Below are 13520 nucleotides of genomic sequence, written 5' to 3' on the forward strand. Positions count from 1 at the left end.
GCGCCACGCATCGGTTAGTGCCCAGCCTGTCGCCCAACAACGTAGTGAGGGCGCCTGTTTCTTGGCGCCCGCCCCCTGCAGTGGTGGGTGAGAGCGATCAAGGTCTATATCCAAGACTTTTTTTTTTTGAGTTTCAAAAAACCTTTATTGACATAATCAGCATCTACAGCACATAGGAAAGCATCAAATAATTGCATCTGGTATAGTAGGACATAAATCACATGTCATCACAGTCTCAGGAGTACAGACATTCACAGGCCCGGAAAGGAGAGGCCCGTCCGACGGGGAAGTTGCAGTCCGTTACGGGCAGAGGCCACTGTAGGGATAGAGACGGGCACTGCCCAGGGGGACGATCCGGGGGTGGGAGGGAGCAGTCACCGGCCAGCACCGGCGGGCGCCGCGGACTAAGAGCCGGTGTGGAGCACGGGAGAGGCAGCGGGACCGGAAGAGGTGTGGGTGCTGAGGTACGCTACCAAAGGGCCCCATATATCTATCGGACGGGAGCACGCAGGCAGCAAATCCCAAAACTCGGACAATAAGGTCTGGCAGCGTGTGGCATCCCCCAGCCATTGGGAGAGGTGGGGCGCCGGCCGGCGGACCCAGCACATGGCAACCCTACGCCTAGAGAGGACAAGTAACATGGCGGTCAATCGCCGGGAGAGGTCCGGGCAAAATTTAACAAAGACCAGAAGGCATAGTGGTGGGTCAGGTCGCACTGTAGTGGAGGTTATCTCGGAGATGGCGGTGCATACCGCCAGCCAGATTTCCTAGACCTTGGGGCACAACCAGGCCAAATGAATAAAGTCCACGGCAGGGGCAGCGCAGCGCACGCAATGACCCAGTTTATGGAGCCGGGCCGGGGTGGGGTACAGCCTGTGGAGGTAAGGTCTATATCCAAGACTTCCTTGTAATGTCCCCCTAAACGCCAGGGAAATGTACCCAATCAGCCAATACTGTGTTAAGGGCACTTCAGAATTTATCCTGTTCATAATTTGGGGCATATATGCTGTCCAGCACTATATGTGTGCCATCAAGTGTACCATGGATCAGAACGTACCTGCCACTCACATCTATTCGTTGGTCTAAAGCAACAAAAGGGGTACCATTTCTAAACCATATGGCAGCCTTTCTCGCAAATGCAGACAATGATGTGTGAAATATTTGCCCTCTCCATTTTTTGCGCAGCTTAGCAGCCTCTGAGCTGGTGAGATGTGTCTCCTGCATTAAAACAATATGTGCCTTTCTTCTATTTAGCTGAGCATATATTCTATGTCGCTTATGTACGGAACCCATGACCCGAACATTCCAAGTTGTTATTGTGTACTTTCCTACCATAGCCATGCAAGTATGTGTATTGTCATGTGCCCTATCCTTTCTTGATAGTCAGGATTCCTAGACGACAAAATTAGGTGTGAGTCAGATGAATAATTACCCTTTATGTAACCCAATACAAGGTCTACGCAAAGAACAGCGGTGGACCAAACTAGCAAACAGTGCTGACAGCAATACAACTTTAACCTTGATGCAGTAGCACTGGGTGGTGGGTACAGTGCTCTGCAACGCCTCTGAGACCGAGGTTATCATGGTTACAGTGCAACCGACTGGGCCATGGCCATTCGTAGAGTTGGGAAAACAGTGCAAGGCCAGGAGGCCATATAAATCAGTGTTCCATTTACCGCAAAGTACATTGAGATGCATTTTGATATCTAGATATGGTACTTATCCCAAGTAGTCGTTCTCCAACTGTGGGGTGATGGAGGGGAAGAGAGCAAGACTGTTCTCTAAGTCTGAGTGTAGGTTGGTATCTTCGAAGGATTTAGCCAAAGAGAGTGGGTCCAGTTCATCGAGCGCCGCCGCTGGAAGAAACACTGATTTTTGACTTTCCATGACTTGTTCTGGAGATGGACTTGACTTCGTCTTCGTACGGTTCGGTTTCCTTCGGCGTGTTTTCTCTTTTTGTGACAATTGCGGCTTCTGCTTGGGGGTTTGTGTCGAACCCTGCGATGTGCCAGTAGAGAACATGACTTTTACCCATTCAGTAGCCTCCTACGGATCTTTAAAAAAGTGTGATTTCTGTTTGTGTATGACTTTTAGTCGGGCTGGGAACAGCAGGGCATACTTGAGGTTGTGAGCTCTAAGTTTCTTTTTGACTTCCCGGAAGGAGGCTCTTTAGCGTTGGACCGCCAACGAGAAGTCTGGGTACAGTGAGATCCGCTGGTTCTCAAATACTATAGATGACTTCTCCCTGGCGTCTCTGTGTAGGGTGTTGCGGTCTTTGTAATTAAGTATCCGTGCTATTATAGGCCTGGGTGGTGCTCCGGCAATTGGTGGTCTTGTAGGAATCCTGTGTGCCCTTTCCACACTGAAAAAATCGTTTCGGCCCTCCGGAACTATCGTGTCGCGCAACCACTGTTCCACGAATTGTGTTGAATTTGTTCCCTCGCAGAGTTCCAGCAGGCCCACTATACGGATGTTGTTTCTGCGTGATCAGCCTTCAGCGTTTTTGACCCTTTCCTGAAGGCCAGTCACCTGGCGTTGTAGCTGCTCCAGTTGCTCTGAGTGGGTTTTGGCAACATCTCGGTGGGGAGCATTTTATTGTTTTTCACAGTGGTGGCCAGTTTGTCATGGTCGGCCTTTAAGAGGGTAAAGCCTGTCGTTAGTAAATCTATTTCCTGTTCAATCGCCTCCCGTGATTCACAGACTTCCTGCAGGATAATGTCCAGTTTATCTGGGGGATCCCCCATGGCCGTTGGCAGAATTCAGTCTGTGGCAGGTACATGGGCTGCAGCCTGCCACTTCAGATCCTCCGTTATCAGGATGCAGGAGAAGCATAGGCCTTGCTAGTGTCCACTCGTGACTAGGCCCGCTCCCCGCTATCTCCAAGTGCCAAGGGATCTGCGTGTCTATTATGAGGCAATGTTCCATCAACAGTCCATCTTGCGATTGCCCAATTCAGGTGTGATAAAAGACAAGGGCCCTAGAAAAGCGAATCAGGGACCCGGGGTGGTAGCGAGAGCCTCAGTGTTGAGTGCGCTTTATTCTGGGTGGTTGATGCCTTATTGCCGACGTCTTCCCGGGGGCCTCAGCATTCTTACTATCTGCTATGGAGGGGTGAAGTCTGTCCAATCATGGGTCCCGATCGCAGCATTCAACCTTGCAGGCACGTCGCACTTACCGCTGGTCGGGGCCTGTTGTGGTATGAGTCCCCCGGCCCGCTTGAAGTTGTAGGCCTGGAACTTCTCTCTCAGTCCGGGTCCCTGCTCCACCGGCCATGGCGAGTGCTTCCTAAGCCTGGGTAGGCCACGATGCCATATCTTCAGCGCCTTTCCGCTCCTTTGTGCTGCTACTGGGGGTTGAATGGGAGTCTCAGCTTCCAGGGCAGCGTCGTGTCCTCTGCACAGATGTCCCCAGTTCAGAGGACTGCGGCAGCCACCTTCAGCCTGCGGCGGCCTCTGCGTCAGTAACGTGGTCCCAGCTGAGGATGTCTGTCTCGGCCAGCGCAGCTTCTTGTTCTCGGATTTGGGGCTCCTTCCTTCTCACCCAGCTTTCCGGGAGCTTCCGGTTGGCAGATGGTCGGTGTGAAGCCTGAGATGGCCCTGCAATGCCCCTAATATTTCCAGGATATTAGGCCGGAGCTCGGCTAAAACACGTCTGCCATGTTCGGTGGTTAAGCACGCCCCCTCCACGCAAGCTACTTTATTTTCATTTCTTTGCATTGACTTTTGCAAGTCTTTTTTCATTAATGCAGTCTGGGGCATCACAAGGGTTGGTATCAGCTTTATGGGCTCCGTGAGATGTAGACAAGTCACGAGTAAAAAAGACTTCTGTTTTTTCTCTGTATATTTTATTTAATTTGCTTTAAGCCAGGGTTTGTCCAAAGTAGCGCATGGAGGTCTGGATCCATGCCAGATTTTTAGCATATCCCCAGATAGATAAACGTAGTTCTCTTACAAATCTGGCATGGATCCGGCCCTCCAGAACCGACTTTGGAGAACCCTGCTTTAGACGCATGTTGGTAGCAGCTGAGTGACACGGGAAACCGCCACTACAACGCGGCCGTTTCCACGCATACCCATAACCACGCATGCATTACAACGCATGCATGGTTACAACGAAAAGCCTTTACCATGCATACCTTTACTCCGAAATTCGTAGTAAAGGCATGTGTGATAAAGTTAAAAGAAAAAAAAAGGGGGGGTTAGGGGGTCTACCCCCCCCCCACCCCAAACGTGGGATTTAAAAAGAGGGCTTGGGGGGGGCACCCCCAAAAATAAAATATAAAAAACCAGTACCTGATTCCGTCAAATAAAGAGAGATATGGAGGCAATCCACGTCGTTAGAGGAAACGGAAGGACACTTCCGCTTCCACATTCGCTGGGGATGCCTGGTTTCACCTTGGAGATACCCTGGAGGGACCATCTCACAGGGATAGCCAGGACGGGTTCCCCAGCGGTCTACAGCGCCAGGACGCCTCAGGGCAGCAGTGCGCTTTACAAGACACATACATACATACATACATACACTTAACGACGTGGAACGTCACCAAGGAAGATCGAGGAGAGGAGAGGAGAGGTAAGGGGGAATGAGGGGGTGGTGTCGCGCAAGGGAAAAAAATAGAGTAGATAATAAGTGTGATATCCTTTAACAAAAAAATGCAATTAACATGCATAATTTAACAACGAAAATCGTTGGAAAAGTATGCGTGTTAAAGGCATTTAAGGATATTCGTGGTGATGGCATTTGCGTTGTAACGCATGCGTTACATCGGAATGCGTTGTAAAGTCATATATTCCGTGAAACAACACAGCAAAATACTAGTCACTAGGCTCTCCTTCATGCAGCCCCATTTAATATTAGTTAAAAAAAATATATCTAATTTTCTATAGGGCGCACATACTCTCAAAAGTCATTAGAGGGCTCTCCAACAAATGTATGAATATGTACAAATCTCGACTCTCTTAATTTACTGTGTATATACCAATTATTACATTTTGATTATAATTGGTTCGTGAAGTTGCAAGTACTAAACTGGGTTAGCAGAGATAGAGAGGACAGTTGGGAAATCGTAGGAGAGGGAAAAGGGTAAAGATTCTTGGGGGTATACAGATGGTGATGGAGTAGCTTGAAGTCCAGACTCAGAATGGAGAAAAATAGGCATCAAAACCTTTTAACCCTTTCATCGTGAAGGCATGTTGATTACTTACCATCACATGGTTTGGAGTTATTCAGGTTTAGGTTAGTTTTCAGGGAGCTTTTGAAAAATAGGAAGGAAGGGTCCTACCTGAATTCTAAAGGTATTTTTGGCCAGGCCTGTCAGAAGCTTTTGTGGGACCCCAGACCTTTGAATCATTTGGGGCCCCTCTGATGCAAAGGAGCTTGTTCAAAGAGTAAACAATGCCATTGGGCATATTTTAAGAGCACCAGTATATGGTACAACATAATGGTGTCTGGCATTACCCGCCTCATCATGAATACATGCAAAAGCATCTCAGGCCTGCTTTTGTGTTGGGGTGTTTTTTTGACTGTGTGTGGCCCTGTTTTATGGTCTGCTGGGCAGTTTTCACTGTTGAGTACAACAAGCTTTGCTTGCAGCAAGCTACAATCCATGCAGTCTTTCATACACACTTATGCACCCTGGCTTTACGAGTTCAAAACTGCCCCACTTTGCAAACATGGGCAGTTTTATAGCTATCTGGTTCACTTATTTGGGGCACTTTTATTTTGGTGCCCGGGCCTATTTTGTGTCCCAGTCCGACCCTGCTTTCACTTGTAACTCTGATTGGCTGTTGCCAACCATTTAGTGTGAAGGCGTGTTTCAAAACATTGAAAATGTGTATGACTGAGGCATGAGGAATGAGAAGTAGGGATGGTGGATGATGTATGAGGAGTAGGGATGATGGATCAGAAGAAGGGATGATGAATGATGGGTGAGGAGTATGGATGAAGGGTGAGAGGTAGGGATGGTGGGTGAGAAGTAGGGATGAGAAGTAAGATTGATGGGTGAGAAGTAGGGATGAAAAGTAGGGTTGAGGGATGGGAATTAGTGATGATGGATGAGAAGTAGGGATGATGGATGAGAAGTAGGGATGATGGATGAGAAGTAGGGATGATGGATGAGAAGTAGGGATGATGGATGAGATTTACAGAGGAGGAACTAGGTTGAGAAGTAGGAATGATGGATGAGAAATAGGGATGAGAAGTAGTGGTGATGGATGAGAAGTGGGGATGATAAATGAGGAGTGAGGAATGAGGATGTCCTAAATTGGGTGCTCCACTGGTGACCAGACTGCCTGTACATGAAGAACGGGTAGCACACAAAACACCCAAATGCCACTCCATCTGACAACATCGAGGCCAGGTTAAAATGTAAAGGAAAGCGCAGTGTCCATACATTTTTAAAGAGGAAGATCTCAGGCTACCCACAGAAGTTGACCCAACATTACGGACACACCAGGAAGTATGAACCTTTTCCCACCATTGCAATTTACCAAGACCCGGAGGTTTGAATGCAATGTATTTCACAGTGCAGGGCCGCCATGTTTAGAGCACACTGAACTAATCTCTGAGGGCTTAGCTAAGCAATCTCGTGTTGATCAGAAATGGCCAAGATTAATGTTGCACAGAAATGTTTTGAATTCACTGTGACCACATTGGTGTGTAGATAGTGTTGGATTTTTATTTTCTGTTACAAATGTGGGAAACTCATATTCTGCGGAAATTTGTTAGATCCACATTCTGGAGAAAGATGGATAGTTCATGTCTGGTAGAGAACTCCAACATGAATGCTGAGTAGAAATATGGCCATTCTTCGTCAACATGAAAGTGAGACATTTCTGTTGAGCAAAAAGTTGCCAGATTCACATTCTGTTGAAACAGGAAAATAATGAGTTGAGAAAAAATGTGAAATATGTTTGATCAATAGAAAAAAAGGAAATTCATGCTGAACAGAAATTTGAATTGTCAAATATGAATGCTGAGCAGAATTGTTGAAAACTTCTGTTAAACAGTATTGTGGCATGTTCATGTCTGACATACATCTGTTAAATAGATATTGAACATTGATAAGGGAAATTCCTGATAAACTTAAATGTGGATAGTGATTTCATGATCACCTAAAATATTGGGAATTTATGATGAGACAGAGCATGTATATATGATAATAGGAAATATATGGGGAATTCATGATATGAAGAAGTGTGATCATTATCAGAATCCTGAGGAAAATGAATGAACAAACACTGAGGAAAGTTTATCTTCAGAGGTTATAGGCAAGTTCAGGCGTACATTCTAAATGTATTTATGCTATTTACAAAATCTGCAGAGGATCCTAATTCCCTTTAAAATTGCTATTTGCATCTGTCCTTTCAATGGCTACCTAACTGCTGGGTAAAATGCTTCTTATAAAAAAAAAAGGTCTGAGCGACAAGAAATGTTAATTTCTGGTTTTATTTCATTGCACTTGTCATCTGTGCCATTTGGAAAACTCTTGGTTAATTAAAATGTGTCATATTGCTGCTACGTAGTTTGACAAGGATCACATATTGTATGAAGGCGCGGTATGCAAGGTTCGGGAACAGAAAAATTGGATGTTTCTCTGAACAGGGATCAATGTCCTGGCTGGGAGAGCGGAGATAGAATAAGGATGCAGCAAAGGAAAGGGCCAAGGATGGATGGGGAGTCGGAGGGTGCGGGAAATGACAGGACATGGGGGAAAGCCACAGGGTGCGTGAAAAGAGCCCGCGGAACACAGAATGTGCAGGAGATAGGCAGGACCCGAGCGAGAAATAGAGGATGCAGAAAGGGGTCAAGGCAAACTTAGAGAGGGTGGAAGCAGATAGACAGAGAATAGTTGAAAGGGTCATGGGGAAGTCAGAAGGTGAGAAGAGGGGGCTGGGATATGGGCAGAAATAGGGGATGTTGGGAAGAGGTTAGCGGAGGTACAGAGAGACAAAAGGTGCAGGAAGGGGCGGGAGAGAAAAATGATGTGGGAGAGGATTGGGATATGCTCAAGGCGACGGATGTTGATGGAAAGTAACGCTTTCCATATGATCCTCTTTTCCTCGTTCACAGCTTTCCGGAGCAGTCAGATCCCCAAGATTATCCACAGGTGCTAAGTGGAAATGAGAGCTGGGTGCACGGAGACCCCACAGACCCATCCACCTCACAGGTGAGACAGGATGCGAGGGCTTAGAGATGCTGGGGTGACCTCTGTCATAAGGGCATCTGCTTCATGTTCTCCTTCCAGGTTACCACACCGTCACCTCACAGCCAGTGTCCCTCCATCGCAGACACCATCAAATGTCCTACTCTCCTAACAACAGCCTTTGTTCCCATGCACTCAACAGCACTGCCGACCACCTCTGTCTCGAAGCGGTATCGCAAAAGATTGAATACAAAAGTATCAAGCTGCAATAATATAGACAGCAAGATATTGGCTTGCACAATATTGCCATGGCAGGAATACTTGGGGACGTGCCGATTTAATTTCCTCGTTGACATCATCAAGTCAATATCTTGCCGTCAATGTTTTTACTGGCTGATATTGAGAAGTCAACATTTGGGGTCTACAACTGTCTTGCATACACCACCCCTGCCAGTGAGCAATCCCACGACATCCTCCACAGAGAAGCATACATCATCATCTTCTACCGACAGCACTCCTTCGCTATCCCACTAACGAGTATCCGTACTCCTTATCTGTCCGTGCTCTACATGGTCCACCGAAGTCACCTCTCACACAGCATCAAAACCCACAAGCGGTATTCCTGCATCATGTTCCCCGAATCTACCCATGGCACGCTTACGCCATATTGGCCATCCACACCTGGTGCTGCTACAGTCTCTCCCACATCGATACACCTGAGCATACCACTGCACGGTCAACAGTGCTACAACTGCAAACTATCCCCCTGAGCCAGCTCTCCTTCAAAATCATCTACATCAGTCACTAGTCCACTGTCTGCACATCCAGTGAACCACTTGTTTGCTAGAGCTGATCAGGAATACAAGATTCTGCTCAGGTGTGGAGATATTGTTGTCTGCATTGCAAAATGATGTGTTACTTTCTATGTGTGTGTGAAGTCCAGAGTCGCCTTATTGTCTAACTGTTTAGTTTTAAGCAGTGCTTAATTTGAGCCGGTGGTTTCCGGTGCTTAGCACCGGCACTTAATCCTCAACACTGGCGCTTTTTATAAGCACCAGTTAAGGACAAACTCTTTTATGGGGAGATTAAGTGATTTGCCCAGAATCACAGGATGTTGAGCCGACGCCGAGACTCGAACCTGGTTCACCAGCTCTCAAGTCGACAGCTTTGGCCATTGCGCCACATTCATTCCCCCCTTTCATGGTTAGGAGTTGGTCCTGTTTTAGGCGCTAACAGGAGAAATGGCCTCGTGCAAGCTGTCACCTGACGAGATCCCCGGCACTTATTTTTGTTTACAAATTAACCACTGGTTTTAAGGGTTTAGCGCTAAGCAAGACTTGTGGGAATGAGCAGTCTGTTGTATTTACAAAAATCAACAATTGTAATATATCTCAGCAGACGAGAGCCAATCAATAATGATACTATGCAATAATGAAATATGCAGGACAGGAAAATTGGTATAACTCATACCACGCATTAACAAACATACAGAATATGGATCGGGGTTAGAGAGTTAATGTGCAGGTAATTAATTTTATGTGATTTGTTTCGGCTCACCTTAGGGTGAAAAGGAGTCAACATTCTGGCACTGTTTTATTACAGGTCATGGCAAAACTGCTTTTAATTTTAACAGCCGTTTAGTTTCAGAGGTAATTCATAATGCATTTGTGGCAAACTCAATACATGATAAAAGCCTCTGCCAGCTAATAGTATTATTTTGAAACTTGTATATTGATATATTAAACAAACGTTTTAAAAATAAATATTCAACCAGCTAAAATCACGAAACATTACCATGTGCATTTTTTTTTATTTATTATTAGCAGTTGTAACGCACACAGCTACTCCAAGGAGTGTCCCGGCGCGTGCCATTGAAGGTAGAATGAACAGTTTGAGAGAACATATCTGAAAAGAAATGTCTTCAGCTTCTTCCTAAATATTCTTGGAGCACAGGATAGCTCAAAGCGCCATTGGAAGTTGGTTCCAGGCCACAGCTCCAAGTCGAGATAGGGACTTGCCACTAGCTCTCTGTTTGAGGACCCTGGGAACACATGCCATACGTTTGTTAGAGGAACATAACAGCCTGGCTGGAGAATAGAAACTTAATCTTGCTTTTAAGTAGGCCGGGCCAAGGCCATATAAGGCAGAGTGTGTCATTACCTGGGATTTGAACCTCACCCTCTCTACCACCGGCAGCCAGTGCAGGTCACGGAGATGCGGCCTGACACTTGCCCTCTTGGAGGAGTTAAGTAACAATCTGGCCACAGCATTCTGGATCACCTGAAGTTTGTTGAGCAGGTAGTCAGGCAGACCAACTTATAGTACATTTGCATAATCGATTGAGAACATACTCTTGTAACAATCTTCGTTCGTTTCAATTGATATTCCAGCTAGGTGAAAAATTATTCTTTTTATCATGATAGGGCATTACAGTAATCTACATATGGCCACACTACCTCCTAGAAAATAATTACTTGCACAATAATGTTCTGCTATTTTGTACAAGTTTACAGTTTGCAGTGGGGACTGTAAGAAACAAAATGGGACTAAAACTGTGACGCTGCAACAAACAATGCACTTTTTATCTGGAACAGCACTTTGATTCTTTTATATAGCGATTTTAATTGTACCATATAGACTGCCAACCGATTTTAAATGTATATACAACAGGGGGATGCACTGAAGTACTTAGCGACCTGTAAATATTGTTTCTAATTTGCGACTAACGAGGATTTTATTGTTGAATTTTTTATACATTGCATTTTGAATTTTAGTTCATATCTAACAAGTATTTATTACGTGAATACACTATGACGAGTATAGGCAACTGAAAAAACTTCTTGTGTGCCAAACGTTTACAGCCCTTGGCCGAAATAAAGTGTTTCAACACATACAAGCTTACTCAATCAAATTTAATTGGCCATATGTTTGAATTGCATTTCTATAAGATACTTTCCTATTCATGCAGAATCTTGATCCACCATGGATGTACTCTCGCTTCATTTTATATATTGAGTGAGATATGTATTTGTTGAATCAATAATGTTGTTGTATTATTTAATCACATCTAGTGGATCCTACACCTTTCCATCAAGCCTATAATCTAATCAATGGCATATTTTCAGGATAACAACTATAAACATGATCTAAATTTACATTCATTGTATAAAAATGTCTTATTTGTGGATGCCAGGAAAATCTGATGTGGGGCTCATCCTCCTGGACCTATGTTCAAATCTCTGTCCCAGACTATCCCCTCAGAAACACCTGTCTTATTCAGCCCCCCAACATCTAGCACTTCCAAATCATCCCTTTCAAAATCATCTCTCACAATTCGTAGTCCCCCACCATCTATCCACATCTGCACAATTCCATTAGAATTAAATTTCCTGCAGTGTCTCAAGTGGCAAGAGCTAGTGTGCCATCGATCAGAAAAAGTCTATCGAGATAGCAAGCCATTTTACAAAATCCCTTTGGAATGGATGCTAAGATACCATCTCTCGCTGTCCAACTAGCACTCTGACATGCGCCATTCGATTCTTACAGCTTTTTTCATTGACTCCTTCAGGGAATGACCTGGCTGTCAGAAACAGACGGAGACGAGGAAATGTGGCCTCCCGGACGAGAAGTGGAAGTGAGGACGCGATCGCAAAATGGCGACTCTAAGTGGGGTCCCAGTAACTACGCCAGAAGAGGGTCTACCACTAAAGAAGGTAAGAGCTCTTTAGTTCAACCCATCCACTTGCATTCGCTGTGGTAAGTTGTCGTAAGAAATCCGCCTTGGTGCTTGCAGACTCTAGTTGTTTTGCTGGTCATTTTCCACAGGGTGTCTTTACTGACATGCAGTCATCCCCTAAAAGTGGAAATGGAACTTACATGGGCTAAAACTGGCAACAGCGGGTATAATTACCAGACTCTGATTCATAGATTCAGGAGGTGTGAAGATTTAAAACAGCAGACTGACTTTTCCATTTATTCATTAAAAAAATTTAAATGAGGATGGGAACCTGTTTGTTCCTTGCGGAGGAATAGGGAGGTAGACACTGGCAAGTTGTTGAAAACCTACAAAGTCATAATGTGGATAGTTACATTCCTTCCCATTGTGTCCCCCACCCTGTATCACATACATATATTAGGCTGGTATTAGTGGAGAAGAAAACGTTCCTAAACACACTGTCTTTTTTGGGTTAGGACAGTGGATGGGATTTTTCTATCATAAAAAAAGAGTTTGATGTGCTATAGCTTAGTTTCACCACTCTCTTTCCTGCATATTGCCTGCCCCCTTGACACGGCAGTCGATAGTATCAGGTTAATAGAAATAATTCCATTGTAGTGCGAAAATTAGAGGAAATTGGTAACTGCAGTACTCCCTTAACATGGTTGAAATCTTTTTTGGGTACCCGGTATTAATCGGTGGACCTCCACCCATGCTGAACTATCCCCAGATAACTCAACTACGGTGTTCCTCATGGATCAATTTTTTGCCCCTATTATTCATCATCTACATGCACCCATTGGCTTCATCTCTGCAGCATATGGGAGTGTCCTTTCTTTATGTCTGCCCAAGACGGAACCTGTCAATCAAACTTCAAATTGAAAAACTGTCTCCAATTTACTAGATCGCGAATGGGTTAAACAAAATCCATCTAAAACTGAAAAACTTCTGACAGACAACTGGCAAGAAGATACATGCCTGCTTGGCTGCCCACCGTAATTGAGCCATGTGCGACTCCCTCAAAAGCAGTTCGCAATCTGGGTATCATCATCGACAACAGTTTATCACTTAAAGTTCAGGTACCGAGCACATCCGAAACATGTCATTGACACTTTAAAACTCAATGAACTTATTCAAATTGTAAGTTATTATTGACTTTATTGTACTTATGAGGCAATTTTCTCAAAATGTCAATAAAAAATTATAACACAAAAAAACCTCAATGAACTTAATCAGCATTCCATAGAGGACAGCCTTCATATGCCAGTGTTGAATGCTCATATTCAGTTCAGACTCCAGTATGAAATACTGTTTATCTTGTCTGCCTCATATTTTATGGACCAGTTGCAACTGGTTGGAAATGCTGCCTCAATTGTACTCACTAAGACTCCGAGGAAGGACCGCATCACCCTGGTCCTGCATAGATTACATTGGCTACCAGTCAAACAAACACTTGCATTTACAGCTGTGGTACTTATGCACATCGCTGCTTACTGTCAGTATCCAGAATTCATTCAAGCCAAACTGGTGATTTACCATCCCCGACTTTCCTCGTAACTTTTTTCCAGCAGTGGCTTGAGGTGTTGCTAGACTCCGTAGGGGTCTTTGGTGGCCCTGTTATGCGGAAGTGGACTCTAAGATAAATACACATAAACCTTGGTT

General features: G+C 45.0%; 1 protein-coding gene across 1 annotated transcript in view; it reads left to right on the plus strand.

The window, feature by feature from the left end:
* Nucleotides 1-13520, plus strand: part of TRIOBP (TRIO and F-actin binding protein) — a 422974-nt gene that overhangs the window by 63436 nt on the left and 346018 nt on the right. The window contains exons 4-5 of the mRNA XM_085601384.1: nt 8071-8167; nt 11712-11856. Of these exons, the coding sequence (XP_085457510.1) occupies nt 8071-8167; nt 11712-11856 (242 nt within the window). The remainder of the gene's footprint in view (nt 1-8070; nt 8168-11711; nt 11857-13520) is intronic.

Source organism: Triturus cristatus, chromosome 4_2 (assembly GCF_964204655.1).
Source record: "Triturus cristatus chromosome 4_2, aTriCri1.1, whole genome shotgun sequence".
NCBI classification, from domain to species: Eukaryota; Metazoa; Chordata; class Amphibia; order Caudata; family Salamandridae; genus Triturus; species Triturus cristatus.